Source organism: Alligator sinensis, unplaced genomic scaffold (genome assembly GCF_000455745.1).
Source record: "Alligator sinensis unplaced genomic scaffold, ASM45574v1 scaffold1286_1, whole genome shotgun sequence".
Classification (NCBI taxonomy): Eukaryota; Metazoa; Chordata; order Crocodylia; family Alligatoridae; genus Alligator; species Alligator sinensis.
The window spans coordinates 209,059-232,902 of record NW_005842606.1 but is presented as its reverse complement, the minus strand read 5'-3'; the positions used below and the strand labels follow the sequence as shown (position 1 = coordinate 232,902).

General features: G+C 40.9%; 2 protein-coding genes across 4 annotated transcripts in view; both read right to left on the bottom strand.

Moving 5' to 3' along the window:
* IMPG2 (interphotoreceptor matrix proteoglycan 2) overlaps positions 1–15,100 on the bottom strand; it is an 86,623-nt gene extending 71,523 nt beyond the window's left edge. The window contains exons 1-2 of the mRNA XM_025214787.1: positions 15,007–15,100; positions 12,971–13,231 (exon numbers count right to left, since the gene is read on the bottom strand). Of these exons, the coding sequence (XP_025070572.1) occupies positions 12,971–13,231; positions 15,007–15,085 (340 nt within the window). The 5' untranslated portion in view covers positions 15,086–15,100. The remainder of the gene's footprint in view (positions 1–12,970; positions 13,232–15,006) is intronic.
* Positions 15,101–18,399: 3,299 nt separating this feature from the next.
* Positions 18,400–23,844, bottom strand: part of SENP7 (SUMO specific peptidase 7) — a 67,675-nt gene continuing 62,230 nt past the window's right edge. For all 3 annotated transcript variants that reach the window (XM_014524390.2, XM_025214811.1, XM_014524393.2), the window contains 2 exons: positions 23,635–23,785; positions 18,400–22,576 (listed from right to left, as the gene is read on the bottom strand). In XM_014524390.2, the coding sequence (XP_014379876.1) occupies positions 22,439–22,576; positions 23,635–23,785 (289 nt within the window). In that variant the 3' untranslated portion in view covers positions 18,400–22,438. The remainder of the gene's footprint in view (positions 22,577–23,634; positions 23,786–23,844) is intronic.

Sequence of the window (23,844 nt, the reverse complement as noted above, 5' to 3'; positions counted from 1 at the left end):
CCCCCCCCCCGCCATGCCCTCCCAGGGTGCATGCAGCAGTGGGAGCCACCACCACCCCCATGCCCCCTGGATAAGCTGCTCACAGCTCCATCCTGCACTCCACCTAGCTATGTAGCACCTGCCACAGCCCTAGTCCCATTCCCTCATTTACCACAGGGGCCTACAGGAGTTGGGCTACTGAGGGGGGGTTGCAGCCACTCCAGAATTCACCATAGCTCCTACCACCCCCGCAAGAGACTTACCAGCCAGACCCAGCTGCACTCTATGTGGCTGGGCTACACTCCTGGCCGCCCGTGTGCTGCACTGCAGCTACACGCACATGGTAATTATCAGCCACATCAGTTCTTCATACCCCTTACAACCCTTTTAAGTACCCCTAGGGGTACACATACCTCAGTTGACAACCACTGGTCTAGAGAATCATGGAAATGCCTGAGTCTAGCCTTAGATCCAGAAGTTTTCTTCTAGTAACCCTGAAAACAAAATTCTTTCATTTCCCCTGAAGTCATTTGTGTCTAGTTGTAGGAATACAAGATCTTCCCCAGTGCTCTGCAAGAGCCACCATACTCTGAATCCAGATGACTGAAGTGAGTTTTAAACAGGCTGTAATTAAGTAGCGGAACAGATATAAGCTGCAGTGCAACTGCATTTTTCCTTGTAAATCTTTGCAGAGGCCCTGTCTAATCCTACACAGGTTCCAAACAGCAACAGACAATGGACTGGCTTCCCAGGTGCAAGCAATAATTAGCAGTAATAATCCGAGGCAAATTTATTTAAGGCTCTTAAATATGTTTAATCTCATTTTTAAAATGAATGTGATGAGACAGTGTCTCCCCCTGAATACAAGCTGCTGCTGCTGCCTGCACACTTGTGCCAATCTGCTCCAGTTAGATTAAGGATTTACTCCGTGTCTTTTTCAGATGGCATTAGCCACCCAACCAAAATCTCAAAGGCTCTGCACCATCTGCAGGTTCTCATTCCACTAACCTTACCTGAGCTGGAAGACAAAAACATGGTTGCATATTTTCAGAGGAGGAAGGAGGCAGCACAGGGAACTAATTCTACCCTCTGTTATATCATCTTCATCACAATCAGTGCTACACAGGAGTAACCCTGGGAAGAATTTAACCTGCTGTATTTGGAAAACAGCATTGCCTATTGTTTTTTGATCTGCATTAATTCACACTTATCTTTTGAAATGGAGAGCAGCACTTGAAAACTAGAGATCTGATGAGGAAACTTACTAGGGAATTTCTAGCTCCTTAATAGTTTAATAGGAATTAATTCATGTAAGGACAATAGGAGGGGGAAAAAAAAAAATCTCAGACAAGCTTGTCCTGTCATTTCCATCGGTGTTTGTGCTATTGCTATTAGCTTTCCCCAAGAGCTACACAATATGTATGCTGGCTGCCAAATGAAATGACAAGTCATTCTGTCACTTCTGTTCAAACTGAGCTCACCCTGCCAGTTGCTCTATTTACTTCAATGTGCCAGCTTGCAAAGTAGGGGGATCCATGGTGCGATGCAGAACATGGCCCTGTGGTATTCTTTCAGAAGTTTATCCCCAGGCATGGCACTTTTGCACTTGTGCAACTCAGAAGTGAACACAGAGCATTGCCAAGATGTTAAAACTCCCCAGGGACCTCCTCTACCTTTAAGGAAAATATTTTTAAAGTAATTTAGGGCTGGCCTAAGGTATACAATTTACCACCCCAGATACTGAAGCCATGCTTACATGAAAAAAACACCACAGCCTGGAGCAGTACTACTTTTCCTACACTGACCCAGGTCAAGCCAACATGCCCTGTTCTAGAGGAACACACCTTATCTGAGCAAAATGATGATCTCTTTACCATCAATATTAAGGGAAACTTGTTCTGAGGGTGGCTTTAATGGTGGACACTGTCCCCCGAGACCTGACAGATCCCAAACTGATGTATGCTTGTGGTACAGGCTGCTGTAGCAATACCGCTCCACGGTGAGTCTTGGTATAAGAAGTCTAGCCATAGTAGCAGTATAGGCTGCACAGGCTAGAAATATAAAGCAAAGGTCTAGGCAAACGTAAATGTATAAGGCAACAGTCTTTACCACTAAACCAAGTGGTTTTGTGGGTTTGGGGCATACAGAGAAAAGGGCAACATTATAAGAACATTAAGGATTAAGAGTACACTGGCAGAAGCCAGGCAGTTCATAATTAAGACTGAAATATCCTTGTTCCCATGCTTGTGGGTAGGTAACCATAACAGGATGTTTTGAGGACAATGGATAGGTGCTACCTTGGCATTTTTCGTGTTTTAACTCTCTCTCAGACCAGGCCTGCCAATTCTGGCAAACAATGCTACACTTGGGGGCAGAAAGATAGGCATATAACATTTACCTCTGCTGAGAGCCAGTGGGTGAGTGCTGTTTGGAGGAGAAGTGGACTGGGAAAACATTTAATAATTAGCAAAAAGGGAGAAGCTAACCTTTGTGACTAGGAATACATACTTTGTGTACCCAAAACCCCTGTTACTTTAATGCAGGTGTTGATATATTTCACCCTTGATTTTTTTAGTTTATTTTCATCAGTAAAAGGAAAGAAAATAACAGACCCCATTCTGGTGAGATGTTGGATAGAGGACAGCATGGGAGTAGGATAGCATGTATGAAAAAGGAGGGTCACAGGATTTTAGGGTTTTTCTCTTCAGTAGAAAAGACTGTGCATTTACCTGGAACAGGCAGCTTCTGTTCTTAAAGCTTGCCAACTTGGTTGTACTGTTGGACTGTGGCTGTCACTTGTCCGTCCGTCCGTCTGTCCTCCCCCTCCCCCCCCCGGTGAAAGAGGGAAGGTGAAGAAGGGCTACACTACAGTAGGAGCCCCCAGAACCATTCTGGACAAATCCTAGGGCCACCTTTGAAGAATGCTCCAGGACACCAATTCTTCTGACTTTTAAATAGTTCCAAGTCCATGCTGGCTAAGCTCTGCTACTTAGTGTGGAGTGGAGAGGGAAGGTCCTACCCATAGGCAGATCTAGAATACTAAAAAGGAAGGTGTAAACTGTGTGGTGCATCATTCTTGTAACACAATTTTTTTTCCAAGTAAAAAGAAACTAGAAGCTTTACTAACATGCTAGGGGCCTATGGCTATACTATTCAGTTTAAGATGGAAGCAAAACAAAGATAACTTTATTGGAATGTGCATGCTATATCATACATTATGCATTAAAAACTACAAACTAGGAAAAATACTTTTAAAATGTTCTCTCTTTAGATCTGTTGTCATTAGAATTAAATGCGCATCTCTCTCAGATTCTTGCCAGGGAATCTAAAGTTCCACTAAAAGTTATTTCCCCACCTGCATGAATGTTTCCACACCCGAGTTAATGCTTCTAGCTAAAGTTAAAAACAATCTGAAGGGCTGTAAAGTAGAAGCTACATTACCAGGAGCAATTTACAGACAGAAGAATTGCAAAAGAAAGAATAGCTGACTTAATAGAATATTAAGACCACAAAAAAGAGACAGAGGGTCATTAACAATCTGGCATGAAGAGTTTAGTAGGAATCAGAGAGATGATAATAAACCATTACATCAAGTGATTCTCTTACTGCTGCCTGAATAGAAATGCCATAGCCAGGCAGTCAGTTTTAAACTTCGGGTGGACGAGAAATCAAACGGAGGTGCAACTGCACCACTCACCACTGCATCCCTCCCTGGATCCACTCCTGTTCCTACCCTCCCCTTCTCTGGACTAGTTAGCTCTCAGCCCTAATAGTAGCTAGATACTGCACATGTTCATAAGCTGGGTAGGTCAGCTCCCTTATACCTTGCTCTTCATTTGCTCACATTCTGACTCTGGGGCCATGTCTACACTTACCCAATTCTATTGCCAAAAGTTCTGGAGACAGACACCAGCCACTACACTCAGGCAGCTCCTGGCAGCTATATGCAGCTCCATTCAGCAGCTGTACTGGTTGAGTGTGAAGGGTATGCTGGAAGGCACACACTACTGAATGGACACTGGCAGCCAACAGAATGCATGAGTATCTACACGCATCTTCAGCCAGCTATCAGGCAGTAAACAGAAGCATCACTCCACTTGGCAGAGGGGAAGTAACTATTCTGCCACCAGAGAGGGGTTTTGTGTGTAAACATAATTCAGGTATTTAACCGAAGAACTGTTACACTGTCAGGAACATTTTGTAGGCTAGACCAAGCCTGGGTCTATCATCTGGGCTCCACAGTCAACAAGTCAAAATTCATTCTGAGCTATTCATTCATTAATTTTTACAGCAGTTCATAGTAGCTGCCTTCCATGAAACTCTAGTGTGATGCTAGGATATTCAACTTTCAGTCATAAAGAGGCCTTAAGGAGACTTGTATTAGCTGGCAAGTATGCCACTGCATCACTAACTGCTTTCCTCATCCTTGTGTGCTATGGATTTCCTATCAAAACATTTACCCCATTTCCCAAAGGCCTTATCTCCTTCTTTACCAGTGGCCACATTCTGCCCTCAGAGGTGCATACTCACCTCCCGAGGACTTCAGCAGAATTTATCTACATGTATGCTAGAGGAGATTTTGGAGCAAAACAAACAGGAGACATGAACTGGCACTTGAATTCATTCAGCCCTCCAACAAGGAGTGGTTAACAGATGCTTAATCATCACAACCAATTAAACTAGAAAAATGAATGGAAGCATAAAACAAGTATAGACAACTGTGGTGCTCTGTGTTGAAATATTTCACAAAATAAATTAGTTTACAAACTGTGGGGGGTAGAACCATAATAGAATGGGAGTTCTCCTCATTAAGTTTAAATTGCATGAATATGCCTTTTGAGAATATTCCTAAGAGAATAGCTGAGGTGGAATGAGCCCAGATGGAAAGGATATCAAGCTAGTACATATTAGCTGACCATTTGGTTCTACTTACTTAGATTTATTAAGGCATTTCCATTTTGTCCAACATGTACATACCTAACACAAACCTTGAACAGAATCCTAGGATTCTGACCCTAACCCAAGCCCCTGCAAACTCTCAGTGAAATCTATGGAAGCTGCAGATAGTGAGGTGCTCTGAGCTGAGCCCCTCAAAAGTCAGTCCACTGAAAACAGCAGCTACTGTTCATGCATTGCAAATACCTTTCAAATTGCAGCCTTTCAGCCCTTCCATATTCTCCTTTCCTAGCATGCTACTTCATCTAGTTCATATAAGATCTGAGTACCACATAAGTGTTAAATCCTCATAATAGTGCTGTGAGGTAGGGGAGGTACTATTATCCCCATTTTACAGAAGGATAACTGTCAGGAAGTCATGCAGGAAGCCAGTGGAAGCAATGCATATTGAACACACATCTTTGGATGGTCTTGCTTTGAGCAGGGGGTTGGACTAGATGACCACATGAGGTCCCATCCAATCCAGTGCCTTAACTTCAAGATTCCTCCCCTTCCATCCACTTGTTGAATTCCTACAGACATTGATGGGAATCCTGTACATGGATCTGAAGGAATCCATGCCCATAAAACTAGCAGGACTCCACTGGGGCATCGTTCACACCAAAGGTTTTTGTTCAAATTAAGGCCGTACCTGAGTGTATGAGCAGCTCAGAAAAGAGAACTTTGCTGATGACAAATCAATGCATTAAGTCAAAATACAATGTCATAAAGTCTGCTCGCAGCTCAAGGGCTTGGATGGCAACCTTCTCCACAAATGATGTTCTGAAGGGCAATTCCTAAGACCCTGAAAACCACAGTACTGCAAAAGAAAAACTGAGTAACATTCAGCTACAGCCACATAGACAGATACCACTCAAATACAAGGCTGCATACATGAAAGAATGCTTGTTATCTACCACTACAGCCCTTGTTCAGGCTGTGTCTTGGAAAAAAATGTACTGGGCCATCCTGGGGCTACTCTATCAGTGAGTTCCATGCCTGGTGGCATTTGCAGGACCAAACCTTACAGGACATGGGATCTGGGATCAGCACTGTACTCACCGTCAGAAAATGGTAAAAACATCACACAATCAAGACCAGTCTTTCCAGGCAGATAACAGAGAGCCCAGTAAGCTCCTATGCAAAAAGGCTAGCAGGACAGCCTTCATCCATACCTAGCAGGGCCAATGACTAACCCAGGAGAGATACCATAAAATATTATGATAATAAACACCTCCTTCTTCTCTAGCACCTTCTAGCCAAAGAACACAAAGCCCCTTACAAACCTTAATAAATAAGGCTGTAAAGCACTCTTGCCTCTACCCCCAAGGGGCATGGAGTGGATGTGACATGATGGCAGGGCCAGGAAAGGAAACCAAGTAGCCTGCCCCATTGTCTCCCTCAAATATGCAGCATGTAGTTACATATAATTTCATCCTATAGAAATGCTTCAGAAATCCCCTCACACAGTCCTGAAATATCATCATCTCTAGGCTAGAGTCCTGCAGCCATATGGGCAACCAGCACACAGGAGAAGGAGAAAACAGTAATGTTGACCAAAGACACTAGTGTAAACTTCCACGCTGACGAACAGGCTCTCATTATCCACATTGTGTAGACAGGACCTCAAATTTAAAGGTTAAACCAGAAAGTAGCACACGCTGTCAAACTGTGTGAAAATTAATTAATCTTCTTTTTAAAAAACAGGAGGCTGAAGCAGTGGGATTTTAGCCAATCAAATATGATGCTTGCATTCAACCCCCCCCACCCAGTGATGTCCAGTTTTCCAGGAAAAATAAAATTAATCCTTTAGAAGAGAAAAGTTTCTGTTTAAAATTTCCTTTCCAACAGGCTGCACTCTTTTTCTGGGAACTGCTCCCTAAGATTTGCTATACCTCAAGTTTTACCACTGAAACCTACTCAAAACTACTCACAATGTGCCACCACTCATCTGCACCAACTACCATAAATGGTCTGGCTTTATTATGAGCCGGCAGATTTATCTTTCTGCAGAGAAAGTGTCACTTAGACTAACATGTTTCATTCCATGCACAGGGATTTGTAAGGTTAACAGAAGGAATAGCACATGACAGTGCTGGAAACCTATTAGGGGAGTGGGATAGCTTACTAGTCATCTGTATATATGGACAGCACTTAAATTTAATCTTTCCTTAATCCTATTAGTGCTTCTTAAGATTGAATCATGCACAATGAGTAGCAGCATTGAATCGGACAGAATATTCCATACTGAGGCTGCACGATGCCAACATCTTCTCTCACTGCTTCTGCAGAAGCAAATATATCAGATGCAACTGTTTGTGCCTCAGGACTGTAGTAATAAAAATAATGACTCACACTTCTAGCAGCATTTTTGATCAAAGATTGAACTAATCCTTGCCAAACAAATCAGTACACCCAGAGGGATAATTCTGGCTACTGCTGAATTGCATCCAATAATGGGGTGGGATGTGGCAGCCCCTAAACAGCACACACCAAGAATTCAGGATGCATTTTGCAATGATAATAGCATCAGTGTGTCTAGGCCACAAGAGAAATGTACATTCTTAAACTGAGCAGGTTAACCCAAATTAGCTAGCTCAGATTAAGAGAGCAGTGAAGAAACAGCACTAGTAGCATAACTAAGGTGGAGTAAACAGGACCTAACTTAGAATGTGCTAGAATGGCAGCCCTCAGGGGGCCCACACCAGTGTTGGCTTCTGCTCTTTGGCCACTGTTCTGGAGGCACTCAGCAGAGATTCTGTTGAGTGTGCCACTCTCTCTTTCTAGCCACATTTAATTTAGGCCTTACTCTTAAGGTTGGTGCACAATTTGAGCTCAGTTGCAAGATCCCCTATAGCAGGGGTAGGCAAAATACGGCCTGCATGCCAAATCCGACCCACCAGGCCATTCTATCCAGCCCATGGAGCCCTTAAAAATTTAGAAAATTTATATTTATTTGTTCTTAGCTGCCTGTCAAAGCTGACAGGAGACAGGGGCAGTAAGACCCCGGGGGAGCTGCCAACAGGATTAAGCAACCAGAGCAGCAAATCCAGCCCAGCCGCCTCACCCAAGCCCCACATCCCAAGCCCCAGCCAGAAGCCTCTACCTAGCAGGGACTACTGGAAGCTTCTGGGCTGGGACTGTTCCTGCCTCCCTGAGCCAAGGGAAATACAGATTACGGGCGGGGGGTGGGGAAGCAGGGAAGGGCAGTGGGCGATTGCCCCAATCCTCAGGGCCAGCTGGGTGGCTCCTGTGGTACCACTGCTGAAGCTGGGAACCACGTGGTGCCAGCCAGCAGGAAGGGAGAGTGGGGAGCGGGGAATTGGCTGCAGCAGGTGGGGAGAAGGGGCAGCGAGCCAATGTGCAGAGCACAGCGACAACCGGGTGGGAGCATGGGGCCTATGCTGGTGCACCAGGGACAACGCAGGCAGGATCCAGAGCAGGGCAGCAGGAGAGTGGGGCCAGGCTGGCAGGGGCTCTATGGAGCCAGGCTGGCTCCCTCCTCTCCCTGCTTGAGCAGCGCAGCCCAGCTCCACAGAGCCTCTGCCAGCCTGGACCCTGCACTCCTGCCGCCCCACTCTGGGCTCTGCTGGCGGAGGCCTAAGACCTAAGGTGAAGGGGAGGCTGACTGAGTGGTTCCATCACCAGCCCAAAAGATGGTGGTATAATAGCTTAAAATATCATTTCTAATTATACTACAGAAACATGTAAATCAGGACAAAAACATTGTTTGAAATTAAATTAATGAATGCTGTAATACGTTTGATTTTTAGAATATAATTTAGCATTTTTCTGGTTCAGAAAAACCCCTTGCTGTTAGAAGTAATTCCGGGGGGCAAGGAGAGGGGCTTCCAGTGGCAAAGGTCAGCGGTTAGGGGGTGGGACTTCTGGTCCCAAGATGGCAACCAGGGGGGTGGGGCACCTGTTAAGGGGTGGGGCTACCCATGTGGCCCCTGATGGCTTGCCAAAACATTTCCCCACCCCTGCCCTATAGGCTCACCCAAGATAAAAATAAAACCCAAGTTGCCCTGTTTTTATTGCTTTTTCAAACCAAGTTAGTTCTCTCCAGTTCCCTCATCTAAGTTGAGAACACACCTACTTCTGCACTGTAACCAAATGGCGTGTCCGTCGGTGTTAAGGTACATCTCTTGGGGGAAAGTTTTTGCAGCACATGCTGAGGCCTAAGACCTAAGGTGAAGGGGAGGCTGACTGAGTGGTTCCATCACCAACCCAAAAGATGGTGGTTTGTGTAAAAAGCGAGCACAAAAAATTTCTTGGGGAAAACCATGAGGAACAGAATGCAGTCAAAGTAAAACATGCATCAATTTATTTACTAAATTAATTAGCATTCTATGTTTGGCTGAAATACCTTTTGTGACATTTGATTTAGCAAATGATTAGCCAGATAAGTGCTAGACAGTATTATTTTTCAGTAAGGCTGACTTGCTTTTTAAAACCTACTCCTGTCCATCTTTAGCTAAGGTTTGAGTTATCCCATTGAAACTTCAGTCTTAATTCTGATTGGGAGAGTCATCAGACAGGCTCAGCAGAAGCAGACACAGGTATATTTGGAGTCCTTTGAAAAAAAAAAAGAGGATTTGTTTCAAAAAAGCAATAGTTGTAACACTCTTATGTAGCAAAATGTTGACCAGAGATGAAGTAGTGGTGGTTTTGCTACATTTGTATTATTCTCAGCTCTTTCACACATAACAACTGCTATGATTTTGAAATGTTCCCCCTTTGAAAAGGTTTCAAATATACCTGTGTCCACACCAATAATGCTATTATGCTTTTGGTTCAATAATGAGTAGCAGTTTTGAAGTAATTTCATCATTACATTCCTTCATCCCGGGGTCCCAACTCAAAATTACCCACTTGCGTATGCCAAATAATGAGGGGGAAGGTTTTTCAAAATCCAAATCTTAAATCAACTTTTTCAGCATCTGTTACAGAAAGCCCTGGAACTGAGAACTGGGGAACTAAGGAGATTGAGATCCAGATCCAAATGTTTATAGCTCAGTCCTATCCCTGAGATAACCAAAGCTACTGGCCATAGACACAGAATACTGTTTGGATTCATTCCCCCTAAGAGATACTTTTCTTTCTTCCCTATGCACTACAATGAAAATAGCTTCCATCTAAAGCTACAGTATGAACTTTTATACCAAAACATAGCCTAACCCCTTAATGTGTGAGCCATATTTGGGACAATGTACCTTAAGCACAGGCTTGTGAACACCATCTTGACAGGAAGATTCTACCCACCTTAGCCACTGGCATATTCACATTAAAAGAAGTGTCCATCCATGGGAATAAACTGTTACTTTTCCATGATAATATAGGGCCAGATTGTGTTTGGCTCTGTACAAGAGGGAAATGCACAAAGAAATGCAAATCTCAAACATCCCAAAGAGAGAAATAAGGAAATACACTACTGATGAACCAATGGCAGAATCTCTCTCTATATGTACCCTAGAGGTACTGCAGGAGGAGCAGCAATGCAGGTTTCTCAATAGTGATGTGAAATAACATGTCCAATGGTTGGTCAGATGGTGTTGTTAATGCTAACCTATTACTTAATGTTCACAATGACATAAGCCACTTTGCAATTTAGATGTATGATAATTGACTGCCTCAGAAGAACTGGGATAGATTTCTTCTGGCCCTGTCACTGATCTGCTATGTGACCTTGAAAGAGTCCCTTCATTTGTATGTGCCTCTCTCCCACTGTGTAACTTATCTTTTGAGATTATAAGAGCCTTGGGGCAATGACTGGCTCTTGCTGAGGAGTTGAAAAGCACCTAGTACAATAACTTAGATAATACAGTCTTAGTTGGGACCTCTAACTGCTGCTACAACTCTATAATAAATTTGGAATCATGAAAGACAATATTTTATTTAAGTAAAAAGAATTCTGGTTTTGTGGGTGCACCTTTCAATTTTCAATTTTCCTGTTTATTTGTACATTCTAGCACCTGGTGGTGTTCTGTAGCTGCATGATGGTTCCTCAGTTTACCAGCTCTCACATTAAATGTCATATGCTGTGCACTTCCTCATGAAAAATAACGGAGAAATTTTGCTTTAAAAATATCCGTGCAGTTATACAGCCTCAAGAAAGAAGCACTCATTTTATAGCCTATGATAAAAATGCCTATAAGTCAGTCTAATTCAAGTGGACATAACCTCATAGGACCGAGAAAACTTAAAGAAGCTAGTCAAGTCAGGAGCCACAGATAAATAAGTAGACTCCCACTTGTTTCCTTTTAAAGCAGATCCAGATACTGTGAACTCAACCTGGGTCACACTATTTTTTAGTAAAGTTTTTTTTTTTTTTAAATGCACAGTTATGCTATAATAAGGGAATTTTCCCTCTGTTGTTGCTGGCTTTTATTGCAGGCAGTGAGCATCATGTGATTTATCCAAGATAATAATTAGAAAATACAAATGCAATTCATTTTTAAGAAACCCAGTAAACAGCTTTGGATGGATGTACACCAAAAATTCATAAACCTGGGCGCACACAACAGCTCTAGATCCTGCTCTTCCTCCTAGAGCAACAACAGGAACTTTCCTATTTCACAGACGGAGCAGAAGAATGCCCCTTATGCAGAAAAGGCCTGTCCAATGAGTAGGAGTCTACCTAAAATCACAAGGGGACTTACTAATTTTTGTGGGTTGATCACAGCCTAAAGCTCTAATTCTGCAGTTATTTCACAGTGGCCCTGCCCCCCCAGCAGTGATTGGCAGAGAGGCCCTGGGGGGCGAGGAGGGATAAGGAGGCAGCCACCATTTTGCCTGCTGCCCTTCGTGCCACCCCACCAGCCAGTACCTTCCCCTTCCAGCAGCAAGAATAACTGGCTCCCACTGGGAAGCTAGTATTTTATGTTTATTAATTTTTCAGTTGTTGTTGGTGATCTTGCAAATATCACAGACAATCCTGGATTTTGCTTTTTCCAGGAAATCTGCAAAACCACTATGTAGGATCCCTACCAATGACACTCAAAGTCAGAGCAAAAACTCACTGACTACAATGAACTTTGGACAAGGACAAAGACCTTGAAAAGTCAAGGTCTTCTTTCCAGGTTACCTGTGAAATTTGTATTGAATTCAGGTCAGATATTATTAGGGGAAGCTGGTCACAAGAAGTATGTATTGGCCATGACCCCTAAACCTGTCTTTGTGAATTAACAAGTAAGCATTAAGTGTCCTAGCTGCATACATAGCTTTTTTGGAAAGGGACTGCTATGGCAGAGCACAGAAAAATAAAGGGAATAAAATAAAAAGTAAAGATATAGAAATCCCTAAAGAAGCTTCCTTCCTTCCTCTTTAAAAGAAGACAGCTTTCAGACCCAGATGTAAGCAAGAAGGAAACTCATGTACCCTAATCTGAATTTCTTACAGTAGCAATACCATAGCATGATCTGAATGGACAGACTATTTTATTTATGCTACAGAAATCAGCACACCATTGTTCACAGACTCAGAGACGCCATTTGTGTTTTTGTGCGTCTCATGCAGGAACTTTGGCACATGCCTTGGCCCCAGAAACTTTATTGAGAGACAGTAGTTTTCATCAGAGTCTTGAACATCCATTTTAAACAAATACTTCCAGTGTTATTGCCACTTTATGACCTGGCACCCCAAAAAACAGAGATAGCAGTTTGAACAAACAGCAATGATCAAATGTACCATATTCAAGACATGATGTCTATAGCTCAACTGATTAAAGATCTCTCTGTTCATTCTATTTCATACACATTTTAATGCCTCTCTCCATTCTGTCAGTACAAAAAATATTTAAGACAAGCTACAGGATTCACCATCTAGCCAAACCTGTGCAGAATGGTTGTTCTTCAGGCCCTTCAAAAAATTGGCTATCCAAGCACACATGGAAGAACTCAGGGACTGAGATATTTACAGGAGAAATGTTTTTAGTTTGCATGTGGTTGTTAGCTCAGCCTTAATTTATTATCCATTAAGCATCTGACAGTTGTAACCCCTGATTACCAAAAGCAATGCTTCATAGCAGTGTCACAGCTTCTCTGTGCTGACTTACCTCTGAGTCTGAAGTATTTTAGATGGTTGGCAATAGCTTCCTCAACTGTCTCATCAGGACATATTTTAACTCCACTGGGAAACATGATGGACCTCTTCCTTCGAAGCAGTGAATGTCGGTTGAGTTGTTCCATTTCTGAGAAGTCAGCAAGTCTTTTAGACTCAGGGGACAGGGAGGGACTTCCTAATCGCCAGCCATTGCTCTGAGGTGTTGGTGCAGCATCCTTTACTTGGGCTTTTTCTGCAGTTGGATAAGCTTCTGCTGAAAAATTAAATCCTATGTAAGCATTGCAACTGAGATGGTTACAACATCCTGATCTCTGGGCAATACAATCAGCCGTCATTGACTCTAAGCCATCAATTGACTCCTGAGCGAAGTTTTAACTAAGGACCTTAGGATTTGGACAAAAAGGCCACGTTTTTTTTTTTTTTTTTTTTTTTTAAAGGGGCCAAATTCTCTTCTCAGGTGCACCTTGCTATTTACAGAGGAAGTTGCATCTGTCTCTCTCACCGATTTCAGCTGCTTGGCAAACCTCCCTCTGATCAAGGGAATGTATGTTTGGGTCATCCAGCAATTGGTCTCATACAAACACATAGCAAAAGCTTAATTCAAGATGACCTCAATATTTCACCTTCAAAAACAAAACTGTTCAATGGTTTGAATGTACACCAAGCTTGTGAATTTAGCACTGACAGTATGGAATATGATGCATCAACTATCTTGGAGTTCAAAACCTTTCTTGACACACAAGACAGGGCAAGCCTAAGCACTGTAAGTGTCCCTCAGACTACTGTCCCAACCCTGCTCCTCTTTGCACCTGGACAGACCACTTCTAATTTACTTCTGAGAGGCCACAGAGCCACAAAAAGCTATCCCTATTGAGCACAGGGATGCCAGCTTTGTTTTTCCATTAACAAGCCTTCTGCCCCAACCTCTGTCACAATGGCTTGATCAGGTTCTTTTTTATTTTGAGAATTGTTAGCTTCTCTGAAGCATCCTTACAAAGGACAAGAGGCATGAAGGCTATGGTCCTGTAAATATTAATGCATGCATTTAACCTTACACATGAAGTCAAATGAATTACAAATGCAACCTGGCAAATGCTTATAGGCTTGCAAGATCAGAACTACAATAAGGGAAGAAACTGATTAATGTAAGGCTAACTGGTGTTCTCCGATAGAGAACTACTTTCCTACAAAACTTCGCTCCTACAAAACTGAAAGGTTTTTTCAGCTGTTCCCCTCCCTCAGAAAAATAGTTAATGATTTCAGAGAGCTATGCCTGCTCAGTTTGTCAGCAGAGCTCTCTATCTTAAAGAGAAATAAGCTCATTTTGGATTAGATAGTGAAGAAGAATGGCAGTAGACCATAATCATTCACACAGGAACTGTGGTTTTATTTATTTCTATAGTACTTTTTGTTTCCAGAAGCTTTCCAAACTATCATCTTAGTTCTGTCATTAAAGACAATAGAAGCTGACTTCAATAAGGATAGGATTGAATTGTACCTATTGTACATATACCCCACCAACATGCAGCCATGGCTGATGGAAGGCCACAGCCACATCGTATGTAACATGTAGGAGGAAAAGACAATATTGAATAAGACAACTGTGATAAAAACCTACTCTTACTGATACTACCGTATCTTCAATACCATCTGGAACAAACAAAACCATTCCTTATAATCTTTGCATTGTAAGCTATTAAGAAAAAAAGCAACATGCAAAAAAAATAAAAGCCCTTTTAGTGACATTTCATGTCTCTTACCACCTGGGAAAGATTACATCTGAAAACTTAACCTGTGGCTAGATTGTACTCAGTTAAAACAACATAAAACTACAACGTTCCCCTTGAAACCAATAAAATCACCCCAGATCTGCACTGCTATAATGGTATAGAATATGACACAACAGCTCTCCACATTACTATACTTTCATTTTCCCTAATTAAAAGCAGAAACCTATTTTCATTTTCATCTATTTATATAAACCACTGAAAACAGACTAGAAAAATGCAGATAAGAGTTTTGTGTTACCTGTAAATACCTGACGATCTCCTCCAATCAGTACAAAGAGCAAAACACCTAGATGGATTTTCCATGGAAAGCTGAGCATAGTTATTTTGACTAAAAAACCCAAAAAGCGAGGCATTAATAAAAATTCTCTTTTAACAGAGCAAGTTGCTTTGAACCCGTTCTGAAACATTCAAGAGCATTCCCTTCTTGAAAATATTCTGATGTCACATGTAATTGCTTTTGATAAAAGGGTTAGTATTTTTTAAAAAATAAAAGTCAGCCAAAATGTCCCAGAGATGATCTTCTTTTCAAAGAAAGCATTCCCCTTCATTTCAGAAACAACCAAAGGTGCTGAAAAAGAAAGCTCCTTGGAGTTAGCAGATGGACTGAGGAGACAATTTTTTAATTTTAATCTGGTCAGCTAAGCTCTTTACCAGAGCTTGTCACACCGTTAACGGGCAGTCTGAACAAGGACAGTACCTTTCACACTTAATTAAGAACATTTTTCATTGGCTCAATTTCCTCTCCTTTTTATTTTTTTTTAAACATGCTGGCCAAACTATAACTTCAAGTTAATATCTACATTCCCCATGATCTTCCTTACAAGCATCTTTGCTTCTCTTCTGCACACGTAGTTAAAATATTTGAGGTTTACAAGAACAGGATGATTGGCTTAGATCATCACACCCACATAAGTAGCACCAAAGCAATGTTTCTTTGCTCTCTTATTTCTTAAACTGGCTGTACTAACAAAGCACTGCAGTTCGAGATTAGACTAATGCAGAGAACCTTGTGTTGTTGTAACACTGTCCTTTGCATAATCAGAATGGCTACTCCCCCTCCCAGAGAAGTGTCTGGCTCTCTTTCACCCCTAGTTAAACCTCATCCAACATGAGCTATAAAAACAATACACCTGTACAGATACCAACTCTAAACAACTGTTCAGTTAGTAAGTGAATGACTGCAGGTGTGTTAAGAACACACAATAAGGCAAACGGGGCTCTCCCTTTGCAAGATACAATGACAATGGTGCAACAACAGAATCGATCTCAGGATTCTTGCTTTGTGGGATGGAAGCTTAGCACAGAAGTGATAAAGTCATGATGCCTTACCAAGTTAGCAAATTCATTCAGATTGTAACAACAGTAATCAGTAATCAAAGATTTCCCATAATGCATAGGTTTCCAAACCATGGACTGTTATATTTGCTGGAGATCTGCCTCCGCTGGCTTGTTCCACAGAGGACTCTCTCATTTAAAACTGTTACACTGCAGTAAAAAAAAACAAAACTAAAAGGTGCTCCTTAGTTTAGGAAGGTTACTTTTTCATTAAACAAATGTGTTTATTACAAGGATATTATGCAGTCCTGAACAGAAGGCCCTTTGCATGATTGCAAATGGAACGGGAGATGAATCTATAAACTATCAAACTACGAGAATAAAGTTTGCATTGTGAACAAATTGGAGAAACTGCCTTAAAAACATTAATAATATAGACAAAAGCAGAATATGGTAAAGGGAACAGGCCCAGAAGGCAATCATTTAAAGAGCTGGCTACCAAAGAAAAAAAAATCTGTGACAAAAATGACTCAGGGCTAGAACAAAAATGTAAGGAAAATAGAAGTATCACAGAAAAACTCTGAGCACATATAAAATGTTGACCAAATGAAGACTGAAGGTTACAAATGTAACCCCTTCTATAAACCTTCATATACTTCAAGGAAGGGAAGTGCTCTGGGCAATACACCAAAGCCTATAACTAGAAGTAAACAGATTAATTAAAACAAAGGGAAAACTAGAAAATATTTCTTAGCAGTGAGATGTGTTAGATTCATTGTGACATTGTCTCCCAAAATTAGATGACACTATTGTCAAAAGACAAAAGCAGACTAGATGGACCACTGATCTGATTAGACATATAAATCCTCATTTCCCATATGAGACTTACTTGCACAATCCCTACTGTGACTGCACTTTACACGTGGGTGACACAAAGACCCAGAGTTCTCCACAAATTAAATCTTCCAAGATATCCTACACTTTTCTCAATTTTGGCACGGGTAAGGTTTGAGCAAGGTTGGGGGGACATACTATAGTGCCAGGTTATTAAACACCTCATGCCAATAGTTTGAAAGTGCAGATCCTCAGCAGGCAAGTCAGCAAACTTCTTATAACGCCAATTTACACCAAATGAAGACCTGGCTCCAAATAGTTATTGCAACAACATGCATTACTGAAAACACATTAACCATCATTTTAAAGTATTTTACCACAGGCAGAGCAACCAATAATTTGAAAAAACGAATCTCTCTCAAGCACTATTGTGCAGTTTGAAAGGCACGACAGCTTAAACAAACTTGATTATAAAAATTACATTCATGCTGAAAAGATCTATAGTAAGCATCAGTCCAGGAGGTTTTATGGGACAAGATTCAGATGGCACCTCAAATTTTTAAAAAAAAAAGCATATTTACTTTCATTAAACTTTAAATCCTTAAATAAGAAGTTCAGAGGGAGGGATGTTTTCGTGTGGGGGAGGAGAGGGGAGGGAAGGGTCATCTTTATGTACGCAACCATCTAGTGAATGCATTACCTCAACCTTCTAGTCCTGGTCAAAGAATACAAGATTGTTGTTTCCCAAGATCTTAAGAAAAACTCAGCTGCTTACAGAATATAGCAATTGTAAATTGTAAAGAATTGTAATGGCAATCACAAATAATAAAGGCAAAAATATTATTAATTATTTAACATTATGTGAAGCAAAAGGAAGTATAGGTTTTAGGGAAGCATAAATTCAGGATTGTTTTGAGGTCTCCTTGAAAAAGAAACAAATACCATTGACTATGTTTTAGATCTAGCATGTTTTAGCTTCATGTCTTGCTTTTGTCCTTGATACATATTTAAAGACTTAATAAGGCAGGCCAAATGTATAAAACTAGTATAGAACAGTATAAAATGGTGTTATTTGTGATTGGAGACTACAGCTAAAGTGGACCCTGGTTATCGCTGCTTAACTAAGTAACTTACCGTATTTTATAAAGGTGATATTTTTAGTTGTTATTCTTTGATTTTACCATAACCATATAGATACTCTATCTTAGCAGTAAACATGATTAAAGATATTCTGAGAAGAACATTGTGTAAATATCAGTATTTCACTCCTAAAACTTTCAGGGTCAGAAAAAAAAAATTCCCTGAGCCATTTCCAGCCAAACCACTTAGGATAAGAGTAGCAGAAATAATTAGAAAGGGAACAATTAGTTGAATTGGCAAGACTTCTGACGTGTACTATTTTAATGAAGTGTGTGTGTGCTGTGTATAATTTTTTTTGGCGTATACCAGAAACCTGTTGAATGTATAACCTTAAATGCAAACATAGTATTAAATATATATATATTTTATTATAGACACAAAACAAAAATTCTTACTTTCAGCCTTAAAAATACAAAGAAGGTATAGAAAAGTTTCAGCTACAATTTCTGTGGAGTAAAAGAGATCATCAAGTATCAGAACAGAAACAAGCAAAATATACATCCAAGTCAATTAACAATTCTAAGACCTGAGTTTCTGCTCCTTCTCTTCTCCCATTTCTGTCAGCGTCTTAACTTGTTGGTAAAAGTCTTGGTAATCAGCCACTAAACAAACTTTTTATTTATTTAGGCTCTTACAAGTTTAGCAACAAGGGGGGTCAGGGGAGGGAGGAGCAAATAAAGTCTTTCCACACTTCCATTTCTGTAGTTTAGCATTTGCCAAGCATTCAGCAATGCTTCCTTACCTTGTGCATGTAGCACCAGAGATTGCCTGATGGTTTCCTGCCCAAGCACTAGTCAGCACTAGGACCACTCAACTGATATTAGATGAGATTGGGGATGCTCAGGCTACCACTATTATAGGCCTACATGCTTTATGCTACATCTTAATCACTCTCAGTCATATATTATTGTAAACATTTTAATTAAGAAAAAGTAACTGGGAAATGAAAGTCAACTAGATAAATCTAACCTTTCAAAATGTAGCTCACCAAAAAGGATTCCAATGGACAAGCCTAATGTTGAGTCTTTCTTTTCTTTAAAATTGTTGATCTGTTTATCATTTTCAATAAACAAACACAAACTAAACCATGACACCTGCATGTTCACCTTGAATGGCATTTTCAGCAGTTAATTAGTTTCATTTGGGAACATTTTCTATGAACCCTTGTAAAGTCTTTGTTCCAATCTAGGCTACTGAGTGTAAACATAGAAACATAAGGTGTTTGGTCCTTGGGTATGTGAACCAGCATCTATCCTCCTGCCACAATTAAGATGAGAATTATGCTGGTCTGCTTCTGTCCCGTGCACCCATGTCCCCCTCTCTCTCCTTCTTCCTTGTACAGTATAGTACCTGTCCACTGGAATGAGCCCATTTCAAGGTCAAGGCCCAGAAATTCAGTCTTGGGTAGGCCCAAGAGAGGGCACAGCAGGTTTACATTCTCCAGGCCAGTTGACAAACTCATCAGGCCACAGACATTTAACTCCCACTTGATTTTGTCAATGTCAGTCTTTTGATGCCTTCCAAGGGCTGGTTCCGCTGGGTTGCTCTTGTCAGCTTCTGCAATTGGTGTTAAAACCTTCTCAGAAGACACCACTGATCTTTTCTGAAATCTGTTCTCACTGCTGGCCCAGCATAGCCGAAGTTTGGTGATTCTTGGTTTAAAAGCAGCTACACTTTGTATATAGCATGAATTTCTAAAACCTAGTGAAGCACCCTGGTGCCAATGTTATATGTTCAGAGTATAACATTTTGCAATAACTGTACTCTTTAAACTAGCATTAGACTTCAGGGTGCATATCTGCTAAACCTGTGCTTGGCATTGGACATGGAGGGGGTAGGACCTGTATGGGCATAAGTGGCTTACCAGTTTGACCTACAAGGTAAGTTAGAGCATTCTCAGGGAAGCTCTAATTTCTGCTGTGTGCAGTGGTCCGTAAAGGGTGACTGCAGAAAGCAGGGATATAGCCAAAGGATAGTGCTCTCTGTAACCCTGTACATCCATCACATGAGAAGGAGGTACAGGGATGCAGTGACACCTCAGCTAATCACTCAAGTCAGCTTTGAAAACTGCACTGTGCCCCCTGGCTGGCAGAAAGCAGCTTTGGCGGCCCCAAAAGTCCGTCTTAAAAATAATATGATGCCTTTTCAAGCAAGTAACTGTGAACTTTTCAAATGCCTTTTTAAGGACTCAAGCACAACTACAACAGCTTTGTTCAAAATGAATTAGATAACCCCAGTACTGGGGTTATTAATAGGTATGTACTGGGAACGTGAATTAAAAGTGAAAAGCTCTCCTTGCTTACAGTTAATTCACTGGCTCTACAGCAAAACTGAAAGGGAACAATCAAGTCCACAACTTTTAAAGCCTTTTAATTTCAAACACACTGGCATTCCCATTACACATTTCCATCGCTAATCTATAAAGGTCTCATAAGGTGGTGTTATAAAAGCTGGTTAATAAAAAAGACTAGATTACCTTTGAAAAAGTGTACAAACACATCAATCTAAAGAAGCACAAATATTATTTTACGGTGGGAATCAATTAGTAATGCAGGAAAAAATGTATTTATAATTTTAATAGGATCACCAGGAAAAATATGTATCAGTTGAGAAGGCATAGTATACAAGTACGATTCACATATCTTTACTTAATCTTTTATCCATCTGAACAATAAATAAACAAAAAATCCCTTAGGTCTATAGTAATGTTGATGCGATGGCTAGGGAGACAAAAGCCACACAGGCTTATGGAGGCTAAGAGTGATGATCTATGAAACTAAAAAAAGTTGCTCAATGGTCAAAAGAAACTAAAATGAAAGTGGAGTTATGCTCTGAAATGTGTATTGACTGCTTCAGTTAAGCTAACTGCAGGCAGGTAGAAGGTAACAGCCCTCAGCCAGCTAATAAGCCTATTTTGAAATGTTTTTTCTTCCCTCTGTAAGGCAACTCATGGTGTGAATAATAATGCTAAGTGAAAAAAATGAACAGCAGTGACCAACTCCTCCTGCTGCTCTAATTAAGAGAATGGCATTGTAGTGCCATATACCAGCTGAAGATCTGTTCCTGAATCTGGCTACTGGGACTATCTGTCACCCTTCTGGACCTCCCTTAAACTTTCATTTTAGCTCTGCCATTCACTTTCAGCTTTGAAAGCTGAAATGTCACTTTACAGCTGTGATTAAAATGTAGTCCTTTCAAAGGCAACTGCAAAATGTACTTCTTTACAATGGAGAACAGGGGAAAGCACTCTAGGTGACCATGTATTAAAGGGTTATTAAAACTTTCTGGGGCTAGTTTCTCCTTGAAAATGGCATAAATATCCATTTAGCCAATCACTTGTTAGCTTATCACATAAAAGGCCCAATCCAAACCTCCAATACTTTTACTCAGTGTGATTCAACATGACTAAGTAAAACTCCAATAAGTAAAACTACTAAACATAGACTTACTTGTTTGCCAGCTTGGGCCCAAAATACCTACGCAGGTTCTTAACACACATTACAACTCTGAATACAGCAGGCCTTTGGAGTAAAGGCATGTGCATACAGTTCTCATTAAAGCACCTAAAAACAATTTGAGACCAACACCTGATTGCCTTATGGATAGAAGTCTCATCGCATCAAAGACATACAAGTCAGGCAGGTAGGGTTTACTGCACCAGGATACATCTATAATTTAAAAGCACAACCTTTTTCCAACCTGTGGTTAAGAAAAACTATATTTGAAAATTCAAGAAAAGTCCATGTTTCAACTGCAAAGACTTCAAGCTTTATCCTGAAGCAAATGCTTTCAGTTTCCTTATAAGTTAAGTTTTATGACGGAAACACTAAAACAGCAAGCTCAACTCTCAACAGGCTGACGCGCATGCAGCTGCAGCTATTCATGTCACAAATTATAAACAAATAATAATAAAAATATATCAAAAGAGATATCTCTAAAGAGATTCATAACTATATTCTTAAAATAAAGAAATACATGGTATTCATACTATATATGAGAACTGCAAGGCAGAGCATTACAACATAGGGATGAGATCTTCTCACCAAGCATGATGACTATATGTTCACTCAAATCTGAGTTGTGTGCATGTGCACACAACAGTGAGGAACAGCCTCTACAGGATTAAAGAACTTTCCCATCTTTGTGGCACATACCTCTATGCTGTTCCCATATTCCAAATAAAAATTCACTTAGGTGAATATTTGTTAATTTTAAATTACATATTTACACTGTATCTATAAAGCTTCAACCCACATCCTACAATTCAAACAAAAAGTCCTGGAACAAATTTACCAACAGACAAACAAAAATACTATGTGGTTTTCCTTTTTTGCAAAGCAGGCACAGCCCAGGTGCTGCTAAGCAGTTTTCCAGTCACACTGTACAGAAATGTCTCTTCCAGGTTTGCCGGAGCAGATTCTTTAGCTGCTGCTGCCACCTTGCTGTTGCAAGTGCAATTGCAAGATGAGATCTTGAATTTCTTCCCTTTTGTTTTTCACCACCCGACGAGGGAACCAACGCTCCAAGTGCATGGGCTGCTCAAAGTTAATGATAGGATTCTGGTGACAGAAAGAGAAAAGTTTATAGCAAGGATCTGTAAAGAGATCTTCACTCAAATATCAGCTTTCCCACACAACCTCCAAAGTGTGTCACTGCTGAGAATGGACAGCATTTTCAAATCTTTTGCTGTAAATGAAGTTTGTCACATATGGGTTCTCAAAAGTTGTGGAAACTGCATGATGAAGAAGAACTAGCATAATAAGCCCGTCTGTCTCCCCTGTTGGATTCTTGGCTGGTGAAGAAATAAGAATGACTCTGAGTTCAGAAGGACACCAGTGGGAGAGACTGTAGGATAAGGGTAAGACTTTTTGCCCTGTAGCACCAGAAACCATGCTTGGGATAGATTGCCTGCACTGGTACTGTGCCCAATGCTCCACAGTCCACTTGCAGAAATGGAGAATACATAGAGTGCAGTGAGAACAGCTGGCCCTAATCACCTAGGGTTCCCTGGAGGCCACAAATTAGCTGCCACAAACCCAGGATCAGAGGCTGGGGGGTGGTGCGGAACGCAACTTTAATTACCTTCTTTATCATCCACTAGAAGGAAACTGTGATATCCAAGTGTTACATTTTAACGAGGGGGAAAAAAAAAGATAAAAGAGTATAAGAAAAGCACCTGATGAAATTACTAGAAAATTAGCTGTTCAGAAAGAATTATACTGAACTTCAGTTCATGCCTATGCAGCAGCATATGTTTCTCTGCACAAAGACTTGTCCGAGGGCTAAGGCGCCACCCATGAGTTTATATGTAAAAGTCTCTAGGTGAGAAATACAAGAAGAATAAGTGCTATGCGTAGGCTCCAAACATGTCAGAACAGCTAGGAATCTTCAGGCAAGCCAGGGGAAAAACCACAGTGTCACAGCCAGAAACCTCTACAAAGAGAGAGGTAGGAGGTAGGCTGCCTAGAGCCTAGCTCCAAAAAGATCTGTTCTTAGGTTAAGAATGGATTTTCTCTTTGCTTACTCAAAGAGAATAATGCATTAACCCTGATAATTACAGCTTTCAGAGACATTTGAGGATTTCACTCAGAGTGACATAATTGTTTCCATACTGTACCTGGAAAAAGGCTTCCACATACTGCAGTAAATATACCCCACAATCACTGCTGTTATCCTGTTTCGGGACTCTAGGACAGAAATCAATCATTGTTGATTTGCCGAACTCCCGGTGGGTTTTTCGTTTAACTTCCCATTCTATTTCCAGGTACCTAAAATGAAAACAGGTTAGATAAAATATTCACATAATAATTATCTCATTCAATCCTTT